Consider the following 23502-nt stretch of genomic DNA (forward strand, 5'->3'; position numbering starts at 1 on the left):
TGCCGCGCGCACTCCCCCCCAACCCCTCCCCCCCTTCTCTTTCTCTCTCTTACACAATGCGTGGAAATATATGCTTTACATTTACACTGATTACTCACTCGAGCCTTATCTAATATTAATAACACTTAAAGAACCGCCCGCGATAAAAGTATCATAAGACCAATTAGATGTTTGACCTGATAGGCTGAGAGATCAAGAGAGCGCGAGCTCTAATCGTTGTGTTTATGTGAAATTTCTGGTGACATTTCATGAAATGAGGAGAAGTAAATTGTAGCTAATGCGCGGGGGGTGGGGGGTGGAAGGAAAAAAATTGCACGCGCCCCTTTTCTTTATATAAACTAATGATAAATAGAAAGGTGAGACGGTTCGTTTCTTTGCTGGTAACGTGACGCTGCTTCAGAAAAGCCCAGACAGGCATGAGAACCGTCTGTGAAGTGAGTAACCGCTGATGACTGGTGATTACTTCTCGGAGCTGATGGAGGAGCCCCGGGGAGCCGCCGGGTTGTCCGCGCGTTTTCGTCCAGCGAACTGCCTGGCGCGCGAGGCGGCACACGAGCGCACTTGAACTTGAGTCCCGAGCACGCGAGCCGTGCACCGGGCACACGCGCGTACGCTGGCAGGCAGAGCATCTTTCATCGCGTGAGTCGACTCGAAGTAGCCTCAAACACCGTAGGAAACTGGGAAACATTGGACCTCGGCTTGTTGGAAGAAAAGGAGGAGGTGTCACGTCTGCCCGCCTGGTTTCTCTCTCTCTCTCCCTCTCTCTCTCTCTCTCTCTCTCTCTCACACACACACACACACACACCCTTTCTCTCTTTTTTTTCTCTCTCTCGTCTGTGTGTGTGAGTGTGTGTGTGTTTCTGTGTGTGTGTCTCTCAATCAGCCAGGCTAGTGCTGCCGGAGCCAAGAGTTGCCGTTCCGCGCACCAATGCCAAAACGCACAGGAGGAGTCAGTGCCAAAGGGTCATTTAGCGCACCACTGCTGAGATGGAAGGACTGTAGGGAGCACACAGAGTAAACAGCTGCTATTTGGCCCCCACAGATACGGCGATCATAGGGTTTTAAGAGAAAAATCTTTAAAGAATAATAATAATAAAAAAATAAAAAAGGGGGGCGATTTTCTATCAGCACGGTCGCTGCAGAGGTTGGGAAGTCCAGGATTTTTTTTTTCCTTTTTTCTTTTCAATCTGCAAACAAACGCCACACTTCTCCTAACCTGCTTTCATCGATCCATCGCAACAACAACAAAAAAAAGAAAGAAAGAAAGAAAGCCCCGCTTTGGCTTCCTCCCCCACTACCCGATCCAGGTGTTGCTTCCACGGCAGGACACCGGCGCGGATCTTCCGACTTTCAGCCCGGCTGCTCCGGCTCCTTAACGCGCATCAAAAGTTTACACCTTCAGAGACTGTCGACGGGCTAGCGATAAGAGCGCGCGATCGGAGGGAGTGCGGAGGAGAGAGAGAGCGCGAGACAGAGAGGGAGAGAGAGGGAGGGAGAGAGAGAGCTGCTCACCGACACCACGGTTCAAGCCGACTCCAAGTGCCGTTCACCGGGCGATGCCAGAGTAAATGCCGGGGCAATGTCCCGCCGCAAGCAGGTGAACCCGCAGCACTTATCGTTGACGCACAGGGAGACGGTCCAAGGTGAGTTAATCTTCTTCTAATGTCGACTTACTAAATAATAATTACTGCATTATTTATCGCTTACTTTTTAACCACTCTTGGTTTAGACTTTTTTTTAATGTATTTACAAGAATGAAGTATTTTACCACAAATATGTATTATTATTGTTATTATTATTATAATTCGTATATGCGGTGTTTTATTTATCTAAAGTTGGGATACTACGCAGCATATGTGAAATAAATGACAAGGGGGAAGACATTGCTTTGATAAACACGGTGTGTTTCCGCTTTTTTTGACTTGCAACAACAACAAAAAAGTGAAATAAGCGTTATATTCCAAAAATCATTACATTTTAACACCCCCTCAAGTATATACAGTGAGGGCGTCTGTTTTGAGTTGGAAAGCATGCGCGCACATGTGTTCAGCGTTTCGTCACAACACGCATTTTCCTACTGCACTTTTCTCATATTTTCTCATTTTTATTATTCGCGTTCTTCGCATTTTGTCTTTCTCGATTTGTAAATTTGCGCAAGGTTTCCATTTCTTTTCCTCCTCCGGAAGCTTAAAGGCCCTATTATTATTATTATCATTATTGCTGTTACTATTATTGCTACAACTACCCCGCTGCAAGATGAATAAAGTAAAAATGTGTGCGTTAAAAAAAAACCTGAGTTTTCTTTCAAAACTCCTTCGTGCAGAACAAAACAGTAAAAAAAAAAAAATTAGCACATTTGTTGAGATAATAACAACAATATAGATTTTTTTTTGTCTCGATTTAATGCTTTCCAAAACTGCGATCAGATAACTTTTATAAGTGGGGCCCATGCCGATTAAAAAAAAAAAAAAAAAAAAGTCGCGAAATCCAATTATATCAATCTAACCTTCATCTCCCTGGGCTTGGCGTGCGCCTAAATCCAATTTCAAAGGGGCTCCCTAATCTGGGTAATTTATTGCACAAACTTCATGATGTAATCTCTGGCCCCGGATCTGTTCTGTGCTGAAAAGTGTGAGGTGGATTTCGGCTCATCGTTTATTTGCTTCATCCACTTTGTCTCCTGAGTTTCCTCGTTTGAGGTTGTCCATAAAATATGCAAGAGGACGTTTTGAACCAACACACCGGCCTTAAAGGGCTAAAAAAAATCTATTTTGTAGATTGTAATCTGGCAGTTTATTCGATCTTAAATCTCTCTAAAAACGTGTATGCTGACTGAATGTGTGTGTGTGTGTGTGTGTGTGTCCATCCAGAATTTGCCTGCAGAGAAATAACACAAACACTTGGCAACAAGTTAGGATAGTTTTACCTTTAATGAACTTATTCCATTTTTAAAAAAATCAACTCTTGAATATCCTGAACCTTTTTTTTTTTTTTTTTGGGCACGTTTCCTATAGTAATTACAGAAAAGTCTTCAGGCACCTGCCTCACAGTCAGTACATTCCTGTCCTACTCAATGCAGATAATTGCACTGACAATTAGTTATCACACATTGTCTTTTAACTGCCTTTTTGAAGTGACATGCATGTGTCCTCAGGATTGATCTGTTCTTGCTTAAAGCAATAAAAATATTAGTAATAATAATAATAAAAAAAAAACTAGATACACGCTTAAAACTTCCAGTCGTCACACATGCAGCTGCAAGAACAGGAGCAGGTTTTTGGAAATGTTACTTAATGCACAGACGCTCAGCTTAGCGTGTAGCTGCTGAAGTGCAAGTCTGAATAAAAAGATCAGAGTCAGATGCTGACAGGCCGGGCAGTTTGGAGGATCTAAATGTCGTCCTACCTGTTCTTTTACTTGATGTTTGCTGAACTATGCCCTCAGGCATTGACCTCAGATGTACAGGTGTAAGGTTAAGGAAGGACTGAAGTGTTAAGCTTTTTCACTTTTTTTTTTTTTTTTTAGATTCTGTAAAACGCTCAAAGCCAAAGAAAGAGAAATGTTCTGCAAAAGGAAAGGCGTGCACGTTTCAGCGTCGACGGTCCAGATTAGATTCAGTAAGGGGTCCTCGAGCTGGAGCGAAGCGAAAGCGCCAAGGCGCCTTGTCATTCTGCAGCTGGTGGCAGCATTATGCTGCGGGTTGTTTGATGGGAGGGCCTGCAGACGACCACCTGAGGAGCGTGGGCGAAAACTAAACTGTGACTTCCTAAAGAGAGCAATTTCAACCGCCCTGTGTGTGAAAAAACAAAACAAAAACAAAACATAAAAAACGAAGACACGTCAGTTGTCTTATTCGTCAACGCTTCTTCATCGTCACCTGTCGGGACAGGTCACTGCGTGTGTGTGTGTGTCTTTATGTGAACCATAATGTGAAGTTTCTGCCAGCATATGTCAGCCGCTCGTCAGATTCAGGGAGAACGGCGTGTAACCAAACGCAGCTTCGTTCTCCGCAGCCGCCGCCGGCCCATAGGGTCACACACTCTGTTTCTGAACACCAAAACCTGAATATCAGCATATTTCTGTATGAGCTTGTCAATGGAGAACGGTGCCTGTATGTGCATGTGTGTGTGTGTGTGTGTGTGTGTGTATTAGGAAACTACACTCCCTCGGTCACACATCTAGGGACACTCAAATGCAGAAAATGCACAAAATGTACAAGTATGCAGCACAGACAAGAAGAAAAAGAAAATCACACACACACACACACACACACACACACACACACACACACACACGCCCACACACACACACACACACACACCAATTCAGCATTTAGTGTGAGTCTGCACAAGTTACGCTCAGATTGCATGACCACATGCAAAGTGTGTGGCTTTACTGCCTAAAACAAATCACATGTAAACAGCTACTCTGCAAGAAGGCTCAATAAGCCAACATTCAGCTTCCAGTTAATTATTTGTTTTGTGATCACACTCAGAGGTCAAAGGTGTCGCGTTTGTGACAATCCGTAGACCTGTGTCCTGCAGCAAGCTCTGATGAATTCCTATGAAAATCATGAACTGCACTGCTTTTTTTTTGTTTTTGTTTTTTTTTTGTTGTTGTTGTTACTGCTCAGACCCCCATCCCTTCCAAACCCTCCTCCTGCCCCTCCACAGAGTTTTGCAGCGTACCATCACCAGAGCGGGATCCATCCCACGGAAACGCCTCGTGATAACTGTTTACTCTCCGAATTGGCATGCTACTCGTGAAACAGTCAGTGTTTTCGTCTTTATCCGTGCCATATGTGCCATCAAAACGACTGGGGGGGAGAGAAACCCACCGTATACGCGCTCTCGTTCCCCCCCCCCCCTTACTCACTCACTCACTCCACCCCACAGCAAATATTCACACAAACGTTGCGGTTGACGGGATGATAATCTCACAGGAGACGGTCGGGGTGGCTGAGCGATTTACGATTTTTGTCTTTCTTTCAATAATTGAAACATTACAGAACGCGTTCGGTGAGTTTTGCAATGTGGCGACACTATTTTTTTTTTTTCCCCCTCAATTATACAATTTTGCCAAAATTTGATTTATGCACCTCCAAGTGTCATAGCTCATAGGTCATAAGGCAATTTCAGTGACAAGTCACAGTCAGCAGCAGGGCTTTATTTTGCTCACACTCAGGCTGATAATCTAAGATTTACGATAAAGGAATGGGACTGCTACAGATTAAATGCTGATAAGATAATTAAACACACACTCACTCACGCACACATACACACACACCAAAGCAGGCCTGGCCTTACACAACGTTGCAGTGTTGCAGCTCTGCTTGGCAAATCATAGATGAGAAAAAAAAAGAAGAGGATGGGCGAAGCAGGGCCCCGTTCATCGTTTGAATTTTTGATTGCAACCATCTGCAATGTTGCTGGTGTCATTTGTTTTCTATGGCAGAGTGAATCTTACCCCCACTCCCCACACACACACACACACACTCACACACACACTCTCTCTCTCTCTCCGGTGGGGTTTAGCTCCTGAGATTGAGTGTGTTTTTTAAGCTGCGCGGTTGGAGAAACAGGCAGGTTAAAACCTATTGAATTCAGTCGACTTGTCATCCGAGCGCCTGTGGCCTTATGCTGCGATTATTAGGAAATCTGGCTAATAATCAGAAGTTTGAGTTGAAGTGCTAAAAAAAATAAAATAAAAAGAAATCAGGATTTAAACCTCGGCAAACGTTTAAACGATTGATGCTTCCAGTCGGAGGATTTTTTTTTCTTCTTCTTCTTTTTTTTTTTTTTAGCAAATTCAAATTTTATTCAGGCAAAAAAAAGATTTTTGAAAAGTTTTTTTTTTTTATTCACTCCTGACGTTAAGCATTCATTATTTAGAGAGTTTCAGGAGATTATAGGAGCGGTTAGAGTCACAACCTGCTTCAGTCGTCTTCAGCCAAATAATCATAATGACGTTCTGACGAAAGTTTGAAGATTTTATGATTTCACAATCAAGAAAAATCAAACCACTTACTTGCCTTTTTAAGAAAACTAGGCCCTTTATTAAGTGTTTTATTGCCCTTTTTTTAAAATCATAAATGGATTTTTTTTTTTTTTTTTTTTTTGCTGAAAGAGGCCCATTGTCTTCAGCAGCGTTTCCCATCTGGTACACATTGTGCAGCAGCAGCAGCAGCAGCAGAAGCAGCAGCAGTAGTAGACTGACTGACTGACTGACTGACTCTCCCCTCATCAAGCTGATAGGGGGTGCTCTAAGGCTGCCTGACTTAACCCACACTTGATAAGGCAGAGTAACAGGAGTGTCACCGGGGTGAAGATTCAGCTCCGTGTGTGTGAAGAAGAGCAAAAAAAAAAAAAAAAAGAAGTAAAAAGAAAAGAAACAGAGCGAGCTAGAAAGAAAAAAAAAACAAAGTATGTGTGGTATTGTGTTAGACAGCTGGCTTTCATTGCTATCATAACGCCTTCCCTTGCGATGGCATGTTTGACAGAGCGTCAGCTGTGCTCCTTTACCTATCAAGCATGTTCCTCTCATGCAGGGGGAATTAGACGCTGTCTGTCACCCTGATATGCCACATTAGTGTGTTTTTTTCCCCCCTCTCTCCTTTATATGTGTTTCCATTTCAACATTTTCCCAGATTTTTTTGTTGTTGTCAACAATTTTATTGAGGGATTAGACCTGGACAATGAAACATCAGCAATACAAATTTGTCCTCATTTTTCTGATGTGAACATAAAACATAAGAAAGACAATACGAAAAACAAAACAGAAAGGACATAAGCAAAAACACTCCCATGACCCACCCCCCTCCCTTCCCCTAGGACTTATATCTTATCACACCGAGGCTCAGATCAAATCCTCTTCAAATAGTTATCAATATATTGCCGAAGGGGTTGCCAAGTTTTATTAAATTGCTTTAAATTATTTGCTAATGAGAACCGTAATCTTTCCAAATGAGAGAGCCTTACCAGTTCCTCAAGCCACAACTTAACGGATGGAGCCTCTGCTTTTTTTCCAGAACATCAACACTAGTTTTTTTCCTATGATAAAGGCATAAAATAATAATTGTTGTTGGCATTTATTAAACTGAAAAAGCTGAACAGAAACTCCGAGTACAATCAGAAGTGGGTCCAGCCTCAGCTCTGTATGGAACATATCTGATAAAGTTTTGAATACGCCAGACCAACCAGATTTTTTTTAGCCCCTCCTGTACGCATTCCTTCTTTGTTTCCTTCTAGCATACACATTTCCCTTTCTCTCCCCCCCTCTTCCCTCACTCCCTCTCGCAGGTGAGCCTGAGGAAAGACGAGCGTGCGGGCGTGGTTGTGAGAAGGTGTCCGAGTTTCGTTCCAGTGGCATAGATTCGGTGCCAGCTCCTAGTAATTTACCGCCTTCTGCCCTCAGGCCGCGTTACTCAACCGTAGGTTCAGCAAAACAGGCCTCGTTAGGTTTGTCTCTCAAGTCGAGACGCGGGGGTTCGGTTTGCAGGGCGCCTGTCAGCTCATCCTCTCGTTTTGTTGTCTCGTTTTCGCACCCCCACCTTCGCCACCTGTCCTGTTTATCTCCTGTGCGTGCAGGGGCGGCCCAAACGTTGAGCCGGGCCCCGGGCAGAAAATGGGTTTAAGAGCCCTCTTTGCACGTTAAGTGTCTTAGAAATAACTGATCAGTCCTCTTAAGAGAAGGTTTACTGAAATTGTGGAGATTTGGATGTGCTTCATTTCCTCCTGCCATCATATCTTGTGTTTATTGTTTCAGTACAGGCTGGGTGGAGCAGGGAAGAGTGACGAGGTTTGCACTTGTGGAAAATTCTCACTTATTCATTGAGATTTATTCGCAGAAGCAAGAGCAGCTGTGTTGAGATATGATGAGTCTGCTCCCAAAAACTCCACTTTCTTTATATGTAGAAGAGCTTGTTAGCAGTTCTGGAACTTAAATTAATTCAGGTAAACATTTTTGCATTTTGTCCTATTTAAAAATCAGAGTGAATTTTTAAAGTTGCCTTATTCTTCACAAAATCGACTACAAGCGACACAAAAGTGGTGCATTTACAACCTTTTTGGTTTCAGGGGACTCTCGGGGGCCCCCTGCTGCTTTGGAGGTCCTAAGCAGGGATTTGGGGGAGAGTGGGGGGGGGGGCGCTTTTTTTTGCTTATGCCTCGGGCCGGCTCAGTGTGAGGTTCTGCTTGCACGCATGGCGCGTATCGCCTTTACACGGCCCAAGTGTCGCTTCGTCTGAATTACGGCTACAAGCTGTGAACTGTGGGTAGATGTGTTTGTTTTTCCTCCGTTGCCGTCAAAGAATATGAGATGGAAATTATTTGGCAGGAGTCCAGGAAGCCATCGCCATCTAGAGAAAGATATTTGGCATTGGTCCATGCTTGGAGCGACTGGAGATGACTAGAATGTGCCGATGCAGGTGTGTGTGCGTGTGTGTTTACGTGGGTGGATGGGTGACTGGGCCCAGGGAGGAGGAGGAGGAGTTATTTATCTGAACAGAAATAAGGGAAACAGTGAAATTGGATTAAAAAAAAAAAGATCAGAGGTTAACAGAGATGATTGGGAAGTTTAGAGAAACGGTTTGAGATGAGCGATAAGAACAATAGCTGCACACACATTCTTTAGTATTTTCTCTCTTTTTATTTTTCAATGTCGCGTATGGTGGCGTGGGTCCGAAGCCTGGTTAGATCCGTGTGAGTGTGTGCGACCGAATGGCCGGAAACGCAGTTTTTGATTCAAGGAACAAAGCGAACGGGGCGCAACAATTAAAAGAGGACAAAGATGGTGACTGGAGCCGGGGAGACAACAACAGTCACAACAGCGGAAGGAACAGCTGCTGATCGTTTCGCCCCTTTACTAGCTCAGAACTTTGTCATTTCGTCGCCTGATGTTTTTCAGGTCCAAAAACAGAGCCATCTGCCACCGAACGTTTCATATATACTCAACGTCCGCTTGCTGCTTTGCTTTGACATCGGATAATTTAAAGTCATTTTCTATCATCTGCATGTACAATGAGCATAAGGAAATGTAGTTATAAGGCTCTGACAAATGCTACCCATTAGCAGAAAGCCTTTCGGTGTTTGTGATTTAATCTGTCACATGCCAACTAACCCAAACAGGGAGCAGAGCCAAACAAAATGGCGTCATTTTCCGAAAATACTTCAATTCTTTACTTCAGGGAAAATGACGGGGGGATTCTTCACCAACGTTTTACCCAGATGTTGCCGTTTCATCCATCCCTACATCCATTTTGTAAGCTCAAACAAACCATTTCCTACCCTCAACTAGTACTCGGTGTCCTTAAACTGCTTTCTACTTCTTCTTACTACTTAAGTGTCATGAATTATGCAACTAAGTAGCCACAAAACAGTTCAAAGTGCTCGGATAAATGCCCAATTCTCCAAACATGATACTAGAATAATTGCAAGGCTTAAAAAAAAACAAAAAAAACTTTTTTTTCTTTTTCTTTTCTTCTTTTTTTAATTTATATTATACCCCCCAGGGTGATACTTTTTTTGTCGTTATACTTTTCTGTGTGACTAAAAACAAATCTTTGAACAGGAAGTTGCTCAGAGTTCTTTCGGTTTGATCGGGAGTCATAATCTGTCAGATGGAGATTAGATAAGAGTAACCTGACCCAAATTCAGATAGAGTAAAAAAAAAAAAACCTCAACATGGAGAAAATTCATTTAGAAAGTGATATAACATCAAAGTGAACACAAGATTTCAGCATTTTTACAATTTCTGCAAGTGACAAAAAATTATCTATCACTGTTTAACAAAATGGTTTCTTTACAGGTATGAAATGAAAGTTGGAAGGAGCTGAATGGCATTTCTTCTGTTCATATCCAGGCTTTGTCATTCAGCCATACACAAATTCTTAAAATCACTGGACATCCTTTTGCGTTTTCAAATGCTTGTATTTTCTCCGCTTCGCCGTTTCGTGCCTTCAAAACTTTGAGCGTTTTGTACACAACTTGCAGGCCATTTGGTACCAATCATGCCTCATTTTAACCAGAGTTAAAGTAATTTTCTATTGTCATATAAATACATAGCTCTGATAAATAACATAAGGTTCCTCAGAGTTAAAATGGGTTGATCAGGAGCCGTGATTTAACATGTATTTCTTCAGCAATCAAACACAAAGCAAAAGGAAATTGCCTGTAAAGTTTTTAGAGAGTAACAACTGCTAACTTTAAATTGTATTCTTACATGAGCTAAGATGCAGTTTAAGTATATAAATGTGAAATGGTTTGTATGAACCAGAAGTACAAAGGGAAAATGGCAACTTATGCGTCAGACTTTTTGGCGGGAATTTGGCTCAAACCTGAATCCAAAAAACGAACAAGAAAGCAAGGCAAAACGAAGATAGTTAAAAGTAAAAAGGAAACAAAAAAATTGCTCTAAGTTTTTGCCGATCACTCACTGGGTTGTCATTTGGAGAAGGAGAGAGACAAAAGAGAAGGAGATGGGTTTCTCTCTCTCTCTCTCTCCCCCCTAGGCACTGACGCGGCTCCCTCCCTGATCGCCCGCTCGCTCGCCCAGACATCCCTCACTGTCTCTGGAGCTTCAGGTTTCCTCTGGGCTCTCAAGAAGAGGACACATTTTCATGGTGGTACATCAGGGTAGTGTGGAGAAAGAAAAAAACAAAAAGTGGAAGTTGTCCATGAGGGATTTGCGTTAAGCTGAGGGACGGGTGTCTGTGCCATAGGGGCAGCGGGAGGAGGTAGAGAAGAACGCTGTAATGGTTATTAATGACCGTGTCAGATCTGTGAAGAATGAGATTTACTCTCCTAACAGGACCCCAGGTTTGGCTTTATGGATTTTCAGTCTGTTGAGAATACCGTTTAAACTCACCCGAGTCTTGATCCATTCATGCACACATGAAGCTGTTTTTTCTTTTTTCTTTTCCCCCCTCCTCATGTTTTCCACTTTAAGACACACACACACACACACACACACACACACAAACAGAGGCTTGTGGATGTGGCCTTGGTTACGCTATGCACTTTGTCGAGCAGAAGCCGAGGCTCCCACGTGGTGGAAGGCAACCATCTTCGCTGTGACAGCTCGGCGCAGCGAAGGGCTCTCACCGGAAACCAAGCCTGCGCCGTTGAGATGAATCGCTTCCTGGCCGCACAAACACAAAACACAAGCGGAGTGAGCGCGCACACACGCTCGCAGACGCACACTGACATGTAGAGTAAAGTGTTTTTGGTCCCACCTACGCAGATCTCTCTCAGAGATAAGCGGCGCAGGTGTTTATCTAGGCAAAGTAGTCTTAACAGCGTTCTGCTGTTTCAAGCCCCTGAACGTGACACAGTTTTTTTTTTTTTTAATGTAACGACCACCCTGTGCGGTACAGAGGGATGGTTGTTATCTTGTATTGGTTTCAGGACTAAACCTTGCTGAGTTTTTTTCCTCTCTCTCTCTGAGGATGTTTTTCTCACTGACTGAATGTCTTTTTTTTTTTAAATTGTTTTCCGCGTCTCTTTTTCTCACAGCGGAGGTCAACCATGACTCAGGCGCTCGATCTCCCTCTCCGGAGCCGTCCACCCCGAGTCCTCGGAGGATGGGGCCCGGGGAGCACGACCTCTTGACCTGCGGCCAGTGTCAGACCAACTTCCCCCTCGGCGACATCCTTGTTTTCATCGAGCACAAGCGGCGGCTGTGCAGGGGGCCCGGCGGCGGCGGACCCGGCGCCTTCTCCAAGCCCGGCGAGGCCGGCGGGATCATGGGCGTTCCCGTCTCGCCCCGGGCCCGCTCGCTGGAGCTCGGCAGAGGAGGGTCACTTCCGGTGGAAGTGGGCGTCCAGGTGACCCCCGGCGGGGAGGAAGACGAGCACAGGAGGCTGACCCCGGCCAAGGGAATCTGCCCCAAACAGGAGAAAGGAGGTACGGAGTGTTAAACGCACAGGTGGCACACACTGCTCCCAAAACACACAGCTCTCTCTTTAAAGAAAGCTTTTATTTTGACAGTGGCCTTCAGGAGGGATTAATGTAGCTTGAGATGATTTTCATTAGTGACTCAGAGCTGCAGAGTTGTGTCTGTTTCTTTGTAAGGAGGATGTTACCCACACAGCGCCCTCTACAGCTAAGTGTCTGTAATGCGTGTGTGTATGTGTGTAGTGAGTACTTATTAGCATCCTTGGTGAAGATGTGCAAAAGGTATTGAAATCGTTTCATCTTGATGCTGCAGGATCATAATCTCACACTAAAAAAAAAAAATAATAATAATAAAATCAAGCCATTAATTTGAGTATGTTTGTTCAGGGGGGAATAAACTGAAGTGACTGAAGACAGTTTTGGTAACCTCTGTTGGAAATAAGTTTTATGGTTACTTTTTTGCTAATAGGAGAGGCCCTTTTTTTACATGCTTCACAACTTTGGAGCACACAGATTGATGAGTTTTGGACCATTCCTCTTTTTAGCTCACTCCTGAGATTGATTTTTTTTAAAATTTGATTTACGTCAAATTCAAATGAGATGTTTGTGAGTGATGAATCACTTCTGTGTTAATTTGGATCATTACCCTGCTGCAAAGACCCAGTGATGATTGGTTCTTTGCTTTCTAGTGCTTGTCAATTGCTTTGTTTTTGTTCCCCATATGTTAGCATTTTAAAAAGTTCACAACGCCACTTTAACAAAATCTGAAGGGTTGCTTAATGAGAAAAATGTCCCACCGCATCACAGATCCTCTTCCATACTTAACAGTTGCTTTTCTACAATATTTACCGTTTGTTTCACACCAAACCTGAAGGATTTCTTATCCATAAGTTCAATGTTCGTCTTACCTAATCCAAGCCCAAAGTTCTAGTTAAACTCCCAGTAGAGTTTAGCAACATCCACATGTTTACATTTGTGATAGTAGGGCTGAAAAGTTATTTTTTGTTGTTGCTAGTATCACTTCCAAACAACTTATTGCCGTGTAAATATGGTTTAATGGTCGCTATGGAAACTTTGTGAACTCTGATTGGCACTCACTGAAGATTTTTAACAGGGATCTTTGGTGTTTGGTGTTTTTTTATTTATTTTTTTTTACTTTTCCATCCTGCACACTGTATGTTGTAGATAAACATTGGTCCACATGAAGCCTACAGAAACAGGCCTCTGTGTCACATCATATGTATTCCCCACATCAACAAGAGGTCTTAATTGCCAATTAGAAGTTCCTAGATCAACTTGGAAAAGTAAAGTGAAAGTGAAAAATATATTTAATCTACATACATGTTGATGTAGAAGTATATGTATCTAACTAAGGATGATGTTTTTTAAAAAAAATCAGTGTGAGATTATACTACTGCAATAAAAGATTTATTTATGTAACTTTTCTTTCACATCTTCACCAGGAGTGTCAAAAAATATGTGCAAGTGTGCACATATTTTTGGTTACACACACACACACGCAAACATGCCGGTGTTGAAGTTGAAACTCCTAAAACGGGAGAAAACGATGACACAATCAGACCAACGTGGTTTATTTCTTCCTTTTTTGTTTTGTTTTTGCGAGAGCACGTCACTTATTGGAGCGTTTGACAAAAAAGAAAAAAACAAAAATCCAGCAGCATTATATGCAGAAGTTAAAGATTAAACTCTGTCTGGGTGCATGTATGTGTGTGTGTGTGTGGGTTGGGGTGAGGAGAAACGGATTAATAAAGCTGCAAGGCCGTTCAGTCGGCTGTTCGGGGGGAAAAGGGAAAACAGCTGGAGGGCCTGGGGGGCGAAAAAAAAAAAAACAGGGTGTGTGTGTGTGTGTGTGTATGGGTGTGTGTGTGTAAGAATGGTAGCGCCTGCCGACTGCCGGCGCTGTAGGGAAACCAATGCAGAGTTTATCAGAGGAGACAGTCACCATCGCACCCAAAGGGCTGGGAAGGCTGTCCAGGATTACGCAAGGCTTCGGCAGACTGAGATGTTTCCAGACGGAATTTCACGCACGATTAAACGGCTAACGCAGAAACTGGTCACCGCTGTGTTCCACTGTTGTGTCATGGTCAGATCCGAGTGGTTAAAGGGAAGCTTTCATGGCTCGTTCTCTGACTAAAGCAGCTCTGTTCAGCTTTTTTGCCATTACAGACTTCACACTTCGGCAGTTCCAACTGATGTAGTCGTGATGACGGTGGCTAAAGTGAGAGTCTGTATGAGAATCTCACGTTATGATCATCTTCATTTCAATACTGCAGTAGTTATTTGAAAACTGTCTTATGTAACACAATCTAAATAGTTTTACAGTAAAATCTTTCAAAAAGCAATACCGACTCCAACTGCAGCTAATATATTATTTATTGTAGCTGTGATTTTCTTTACTTTAAACAAATTATCCTGATGCAAAGATGAATGTAAAAATAGAATAAAACTGTAAAATTAAAGTGGATGGTGGTGCTTCTTGTATAAAACAGAGCCAGCCCAAGGCATAATTGAACAAAGCAGCTGATTCGGACCCCTGAACCGCTCAGAGCAATAGAACTACCACAGAAATCATGTTTGGAAATGTTGCTTTTATTGTTTAGTTTTTTGTTTTTTTTCTTTTCATACCAGTGATCCATCTTCAGTGGTAATAATGTGAAGCGAAGCTTTTGGTTCTAGACATGCAAAAGCCTTTATGTAAATCAGCAAAGTCACACTTTAAAGACTTTTTGCTGCAGAGTGTACTTAATCACCTAAAAAGTCAACATGCCTCTGTAAAGGCATGTTGACATCATTGATAACTCGTTGTTTCTAAAAATGATCTGGACTGATTTTCTGTAAGGCCAAAACTGACATCAGGATCAATTCTGATCATTTTCTACTCAGCCAGTCTGAGAGCAACAAGATCAGTTTTTGAATAACAAACATTTTTCTGAACTTGCACACCAAGTGCTGTCAGTTCATATTAATTTAGCAAACACGTTTAGTTACTGTGCGCTCTCTTTCTATCTTTTTGCTGTAAACGGGTTATGTTACATAAACATTTGAACATGGACAAAATGAATGGATTATCAGTTGTGCTTTGGTGACTCATGGTAGTTTATTGAGTTAGCATTAGCTGTTTAGTTATGCTGTCTGCTAACTGAAAATGTAATAGTCTCTATTCATCCAGCTGACTGGCAATGCCCAGCCTCGCTTGTCTGTCTTGTAGGTGAGGTAAAAGTTAAATTTATTTTATTTGACCTTTATTTATACAGGTTGTCTCATTGAGATCCATTGTCTCATTTAAAAGAGAAACCTGTTTTGATAAAATATATTTAAAAAAGTACAAATACAAGAAATTGAGAAATTTGACTAAATTAAATAAACTAATAATATAGATGTTAAAAACAAGAGCAAGTTTCCTAAGAAGATTCATCTTTTTGTCTTAAAAGAACTGTTATGTGTCCAAAATGAGTCAAAGTGGAAACTTCAGATGTTCCACATTTCTTTCAGCCAGCTGGCTGGCAGCTTGCAGCTGGATTTATGTTTTTTATTTTTTTGTGAGTGGAGTAACAAAAAGTAGTAGTGCTCTATGAGCCTCCTGAGAGGCAGTGTGCAGAAACAGGTAGACTTGAGACAGTTGTGGTTACTTTAGCACTTTCTCTGGCATTTTACTAAAATGACTTTTAACTACTGGAGCAAAATGAAAGCGCTTATTAGCGCAGCGTTGAATCACTGCTGTCATTAATTGGAACAACACATCCATCTGTACGGTTCTGCATGTTCATAGATAGCGGGGTTTTTTTTTTTGTTTTTTTGTACATGAAACACCCAGGGAGGATACTGCTTCTCGTGCATTAGCTAAACAGAGAGTTCTTTAGGCTCCGTGCGGCTTAAAATGCAAGCCGAACGACTTTGAGACAAACAAGGAAGCTGGGGAGAAAACACTTTAGTTTCTGTTTCAGATTTCCAGCAGACCAAACTGGCTTTTTGGGTATTTCAAAACGCCTTACGGCCATTTCAGATCAGAACAATTTGTTTATTTTCGAGCCAAACTCAGTAGAGACCTCCTTTCTGTTGTCTTGTGCTGCTATCCCGTACATATGCGCGGCGTCTGTATGTGGCCGGCAGCTGTGTGTGGCCGTCGTCAGTCACTTTGGGAAGTATCTGTAAAAGGAGATCAGAGAAAATATGTGACAGCAAAGGTTTGGACGTCGCCGTCGATTTGCGAGAATGAAAGCGACGCTCCAAAAAAAAAAAAAAAAAAAAGAGAGAGAAGTTCTCAAGATTTTCCCTCAACAGATAATAAAAATATCTGACCGCCGCTCAGTAACAATGTGGCTTTTGTTAATCGTCTCTATTTTTGGGAGGGGAGGGGGTTTGAAGAATTCGATTTGGGAAACTTGAAGAGCTTTCAACAGCTCTGGGAACAAACAAAGAGGAAGGGGGGAGAAGGAAAAAAAACGAGCCAATCAATCATTTTACATTCAATTTTTCCTTTGCAGGACAGTCAGAGGAGGAGAAAAAAACAGGCCGCGTTAAAGACTGAGTCAGCCTGAAAGAGCTGCAGCCAGTTAGTCATTCAGACAGAAAGTCTTATCACTAAGAGAACAGGACATGAAAGCACTCCAAGGCCCCCAAATGAAAGCGAGGAGGGAGCTTTGTTCAACACATTAGATTGCCACTCAAGTCTGTCTCAAGTTTCAAGCAAATTAGATTACATTATTAGGACTAATTAAGTCCAAAGTGTTAGAGGCACTCGCTAGCACATCTTCCCTTCCCCCTATAAGGAAATATCATAATTTGACTGCATGTGAGCTTCGAGGCACGCCGGGCAGATCCGACCTGCAGAGCAATCGAAGGAAGCGGGGAGGTGCACCGAAAAAGGGAACCGAATTCTGCACGCTAATAACGCACGAAGCGCTCGTGTAGCATGCAAACGTATGCTTTAACCCCTCTCCTCTTCACCTGGTTGTGTTTTATAACATCCTGTCTGGCCTCTTTGTCTGTCAGCCCCGCTCGCCTGAACTGCAAAAACATGCTGCAAGGCCAGCAGATTCAACCCCAAAAGGTGCAAAACGCACCCGCGCAAATACACACACACACACACACACACACGCACGCTTACATGTGCATGCTGTTTTTTTTATTTTTTTTACATGGTTTGTACAGTAGATGAAAAATGGCCTTCCTCTGCCCTGTTTTGAATTTTTTTTCTCCCCCCCTCCTGAGATTCTCTTGCTGATGCATGCACAAAATGTGTATGTGTGTGTGCGTGTACGCGTTTTGGATTTTGTTGGGAGTCTAGTAATATTTGGATTTTTTTTTTTTTTTTTTTTTTTTTGCACGTGAAGAATGATGCATGTCATAACACAGGCGGGAGAAGTTGTCGCCAAGGGAGCGTTGCCGCACTGAGACGACCCTGGCCCTGCTTTGAACTCCTCCCAGGATGCCTGTCGTAACCCCCCCCCCCGTCCCAACCCCAAATACCTCCCCTGAACGCCACCTCAGAGCACTTTAAGGCACGGGGACGAAGTGGCATCATGACAATCCTTCCCTCTTCTCATTCTCTGTCTCTTTCACCACACACAGTTGAATATTTCATGAGATGATGTGAGCAATGGTGACATCCTCCAACATCTCTCGCCGTTTTGCTCTCTGTCCACCTGTGATCTCGCTTGTGTCACTTTTGCTGTACTTTTTATTTTTTTTATTTTTTATTTTTTTGTGGTGGGGTGAAAACAAACAGCTCGATGTGATACAGATACCGACGTTCAATCCAGAACCAAAGCGCCACTTGAATTTTGACGATCAAAGGACACCAAAGTGGAGATAAACTTAAGAACGGTCACACTTTGCATGTAGGAAATTTCTGCGGGTGTGAAAGTGCGCGAAGGAGTATTTTAACATGATAAGATCAGTTTTTTTTTCTTTTTTCTTTTAAAGTCTTCAGCTAATGGGCAAGGAGGGATGCTTTTTTCTCACCTTAAATGAGTCACTGTGGTTACTGGATGAAAACCTGTGGTGCAACCCCTGAAAATGTCTCAAAAGATGAAGCAACACTCCTGCACTCAAACAGGCTGAATAAATCTGAAACCGACATTGACATTCAGCGACATTCCAGTTTGCTCACCTCTCCACTTGTACGGACTTGAAGGTGTCCCTTTACCCCACCTCTTCTTCATCCCCTCTTTTTTTTATTTATTTTTTTTTATTTTGCCCAACCACCCAATGGTCCTTTAATCACCTGGCTTGCTCTCATTTCCATATTAAATAGGCTTTAATCATGAAAAGCAATCAGGCTTTTGCATATTCATACCTTCCCCTGTTCGCCGGCTTCCCCGTCTCGCTCCAGTGCCAAGCAGCCAGTAATCAGTAGGCAGGCGGCGTAATGCCATAGCCCCGGCCCCATCGCATGAAAACACACACACACACACACACACACACACACCGCGTGAGTTCGGAAATAACTTCACATGCTACTTACGTATTATCTCTGCTCCGAGAGAGAGTGAGAGATAGAGGGAAAAGGAGATAAAAAAAAGAAAAAAAGAAAGATGGCGAGACTGATCCCTGATTTGAGCTGCGAATATTTGTACAGAGGCTCAAGGAAAAGTCGATTTGCATAATGACTTTGTAGTTTTGCATTAATCACATTTGCATATGAAAATGTGTTAATTACTCCTGATGATTTTTTTTTTTTTTTTTCAAACTTGCTTCATTTGATGTCCAAGCTCTGGGGTTGTGATTAGGGGTCACATGGTGGGAGATGTGTAAAGTAGTATATGTGTGTGCGTGTGTGTTTGTGTGTTCTTACATGAGTGATCTGAATACTTGCCAGGGAATTTAGTTCGAGTCTCCTCGCAGGCGTGTTCCTTTTTTATTTTTTTTTTTAATTCTTGCTTTTGCGAGTTGCAGATTTTCCCCTTATTCCACTGCATTTTTTTTTTCTTTTGGAGGAAATGACATACACTCGCTCCTTTCCCCGCCAAATGACACATTTAGTAACATCAACTATCACTGTTGAAGTTTGCTAGTATGTATAACTGAATAATTATTCCAGTTTCAGTTATTTTCTGGGGGTTTGTGCAGAGATGATTGGTGATGTGTCACCCCGCCACTCTCATCTGCACACCTACCTGCAGGTAGTTGCAGAATGAACATAAAATACTTTTGTGGTTTGCAAGCTTTGTCTACCATTTTTCAGCAATTTAGTGAAAGTGAAAGGAACTGCTTGAGTCCTCCTAAAGTTTGCACATGTGCGACAACAAGTAGGCAAATTAAAGGTTTACTGATTTCAACAAAAATTAAGGTAAAGATATTGAACCTTTTCATCAGATTTCTTTCTTGTATGTATTCTAGCTTTTACACACATCTGTCCTTGGACCTATACGTGTGTGTGTGTGTGTGTGTGTGTGTGTGTGCGTGTGTGTGTGTGTGTGTGTGTGTGCAATTACAATATACGTGTCCCTGCCTGCGTATGGGCCCCTAGCCTCGTTGGCCCATAATACCGTGCCTCAGACAGGACCACCCCAGGGGCCGTCTGACTCTGCTTGTGTCTGTCTGTTCTATAGCAGCAGGGTCAACTGGGTCTGCAAGGGGGCTGCTAAAGTGGCACAGCTGCACACACACACACACACATACATATATATATATATATATATATATATATATATATATATATATATATATATATATATATAGGTGTATTTCCCTGTGCATGCACAGACGTCGATACGCACGGCGATAAGAGGCACACAAACAGAAAACATATGCCTGTGCAAGAATGCATACAATGGCTCTCATCTCCCATTAAGGCCTGCATCTCCCACTAAACACGCACACACACACATGCGCACATGCAGACCCACTCTCAGCTTAAAGGCTCCCACATGAAGGCATCAAACACTCCACAGCCAGCTTTATGGCACTCATATGGCAGCAGATTTGATATTTTCCTACCACAGCGGGGGAATAAAACTCGCCACTAATTTGGACTGCGAGCGCCACCGCTAACTTTCAGCATGTGCTGACTGACTGTGTCTTCCAGATGTGTGGACTCTTTGCTCCTTAACAGCCTTTTTACTGAAGAGGCTTTAAAGAAAACTTCACGCACCGTCCCTGCTACACATGGCGAGAGACGATGGCGTTCCTGACGCTTCGGCGCAACAACCCTCACCTCCCCAACCCCCCAAAATCACACACACTCGCACACACACACACACACACACACACACTTTTCATTGCATTTAGCTTTTGAGTGAAGTGTTGACGTGAACTTCATGCTCCTGCTGCCACCGATCGTCAGTCGCCTTGTGTCAGTGGGAATCTGCGACCTTGTTTATGTTCTCTGTGTAAATAGCTATAATCAAGATATTTTGACTACGGAACTGTAGTTACAGTATTTGAGCTGCCGGCTTTCTCGCTCTGTCTAGCAGATGTGCTGAGTAATGGACCGTTTCTTTTCTTAAAAAGAACATACAGTTCATGTAGTGAATGCATGCCTTCAGATGGAGAACCTGCTCAGCTGCATGTCGAGCTTGGCCTACTTTGCTAACCCGCTCTAAACCTTGTGCAGACTACTAGACAAACATGCATGGTTTTTGTTCGCTATATGACAGTATACGTTTGCTTCTGAGAATAAGTGAGCTGCTATTTATAGAAGTGAAAAGTAAAGAGTAGGGTGCTTGTTAATCAGCTACCTTCTACACTCTTCTTCCCCTCTTTATCTTATTAGTGCTCTGACTTGGGTGGGATTGTGAGAGAAGAGAGAAGACAACATATTTCCTTTTTACAAGCCGCCTCACCACAAGAGATATTGAAAGACTTTCATAGCACATTTACAGTACCCCCACCCCCCTCAGTTCATCCGCTTGTTGAGTAATTACAATAAAAAAGAACTCTACAAAGACAATTCACGTAATATGAACCAGATTGAGTCACGGGCGAACTGTCCCCCAGGCCAGCAGGGGGCTCCAGAGAGGACTTTAATTCTCAAACATAATTCATATCAGCAGGTGCTTTTTCATTTTGTGCCTTTGGAGTTTTGGCTGTTTTGTGGGACAACTTTTTTTGGCTGAATATGAACTGTTTATGACGAGACGAGTCACGCCGACCACATGTCATTTTGTGTGTCTTATGGGGACATTTTGGATCCCTTATGGGGACATTTTGTGTAACTTATGGGGACATTTCGAGCCCACTTACACAACAGATGACTTCTAGTAATCTTCTTTTTTCTACTCATAGTCTAGTCCTACAAAGTGTGCTTATCTGACTTAGCAATATACCTGCTAGCAGAAATTTGCTTAGAAACCCTGCATCAGGTCAACCAGCAGGAAATCACTTCAGATTTATTTGGGTTTATTTGGGACTCGAATTCCCCAAAGTAATATAGGTTGAAAGGTGTACTAAACAGTCTTCAGTAAGAATATGAATAATTAAATTTAATTACACATGGAATTGGAAGTTCATCAACAATGCTCCAATGCCAGGAGCAGAAAAGTCACATGACATGGTTAACTTCATGGGTACAAAACAGAGGCATGTGTTGACAAAATTGCAAAGCAAAGGTATGAAATAATTTTGTTGAATCTTTTTCCTTGCTGTGGAAGAAAGTTAGTAAAACTGAGAAATAACTGGTTTCTTCTAAAACTTTATTCCTAAGAGCTATTTCTTTACAAAGTAATACCAACTGACTGACAGGACTCAAAAATGTCGTCATTCATCATTTAACTCCATAGCATGTTTTCAATTAAACAGTAGTGGTCCCATTCTGCCCAGGGTCCCATTCAGTTTTGGCACAGCCCTGTCCACTTTCTGTGTTTTTCTGATGCAGGCTTGTCCCAACACCAGGATCTAGAACCATGTTTTTTTTTAGCACTATAATACACATAGCCCTCTCATACTGTGGAAATTAAATAAAGGGGGGATAAGTAGAAAGCAGATGTTTTGGCATTAAAAGGCAGAGCTACTTTAATTTTTAATCTAATGCTAACATTTTTCTTTGTCAGTTACAGAGTCGTTAAATTTGATTTGGTTCAGTTTGCCCGTCTATGTCTTTATTTTTTCTTTCCACTGAAAGCTCAGACATAAACCAGGGCATTTGGAATATCATCAATACCCCAAAAATCGATCAAATACATTTCATTAAACTTTGCCTGCCCTATTACTTTTAATAACTTAATAAAACCGTTGGACCGCCGGCAGGAAAAGAACAGAAAACATCAGCAATCCGTTGCTTTCTGAACGGCGGAGGGCCTGCGCTGTCACGTCCGTAGACGGCACTGCACACACACACAGAGAGAGAGGTGGAGGTTAAGTGCTGAAGGTTAAGGAGCTCCCCGTATGCTGGAGTTATACATATTTTTCCAGCAAACTCTCTCTCTTTTTTTTTCATGCTGGTCTTTCCCAGAGCAGAGCAGAGCGAGCCAGAAATGAAATAAAGCCCGAGATGTTATCAGAGTGATTGGTGCCAGCGGAGCTTGTCTGGGCCTGTGGTCTGGCTGGGGCAGCACTGGCCCGTACCAAGCGCCTGCATATGTGCGCGAGCGTGTTTATGTATGTGTGCGTGCGTGTGTGTGTGTGTCCTGGAGGGCTCTGGATAGATGAAAGCTTGCTTTAACCATAAGCTATGCAGGAGCCGTGCCAGGAGCAGGAAATGTATCAGCATGATAACAGACAGAAAGAAAGAAAAAGAAGGGGAAAAAAAGAAGAAGTGAACGAGTGGGTAAAAGGAGGGAGAAACAGAGGGAGAGGCCACAGGGGAGGGCCTGGGGCCAAATTCAGCCACATCGTGTCACTTCATAAATATGTGTTGAGAGAAGAATCAATGTTCATGCTTGCATATGAGCGTGCGCGTGGGTGTGTGTGTATGCGTGTGCGTGTAGCAATCCGAGGCGATGTGTTGGAGACAAGACAGGAGATCGTTTGACACACCTGGGTATGTTTCAGGACACACTCTGGAGAGAGAACAGAATTCCCCTGGAGACATGACCGTTGCAACGTGAATAATGTTGTGCTGCTGGTGTTCAATAGATCATAAAAAAGACCTCATAAACATACGTGAAAAAGAACAAACCCCCCAAAAAGAAAAACACACTTTCTAAGATTGTCATAACTCTTTCTTTTTTTCTCACACACAAATCAGAGTTTGTTTGTTGGATTTTTGGAGCGTGGAAAAAGTTGTTGAAATTGTTACGCTTATGCATCTCACTGACACTTTTATCCATAGCGACTTGCAAATGAAGGTACAAAAGTGAGGTTGATATAAAAGCTGGCAATAAGTTGTTTCTATATATTCATAAATGCTAAAGATCTGGAATATTTATTTTTATGAATTTTGTTTTTGTTGAGTGTTTTTCTTTTTTTTTGCTGTTCTGTGACAGTTTATGAGGTTGGTACTAAATATAATCATTAGATTTATGTTCTTGTGATCTTGTGGCATTTTCAGAGAAGCACTCATCAGACCTTTTCTGGCTTCTAGACTGACTGAGCTATTCTAATTTTGACCTATTTGTTTGTGACAGATATTAGTGTTTCATTGCAACTCATAAAGGGGAAAAAATGTTTTGCAGGTCGTTTAATTCGGATAGCAGTTTCAAACCTAGAA

The 23502-nt window shown here is 42.5% G+C and overlaps 1 protein-coding gene across 1 annotated transcript in view; it reads left to right on the forward strand.

The window, feature by feature from the left end:
• The first annotated feature begins 638 nt into the window (after positions 1-638).
• bcl11bb (BCL11 transcription factor B b) overlaps positions 639-23502 on the forward strand; it is a 39661-nt gene continuing 16797 nt past the window's right edge. The window contains exons 1-2 of the mRNA XM_014984381.2: positions 639-1643; positions 11511-11900. Of these exons, the coding sequence (XP_014839867.1) occupies positions 1580-1643; positions 11511-11900 (454 nt within the window). The 5' untranslated portion in view covers positions 639-1579. The remainder of the gene's footprint in view (positions 1644-11510; positions 11901-23502) is intronic.

Source organism: Poecilia mexicana, unplaced genomic scaffold (genome assembly GCF_051168715.1).
Source record: "Poecilia mexicana isolate PSO_F unplaced genomic scaffold, ASM5116871v1 scaffold_21, whole genome shotgun sequence".
NCBI lineage: Eukaryota > Metazoa > Chordata > Actinopteri > Cyprinodontiformes > Poeciliidae > Poecilia > Poecilia mexicana.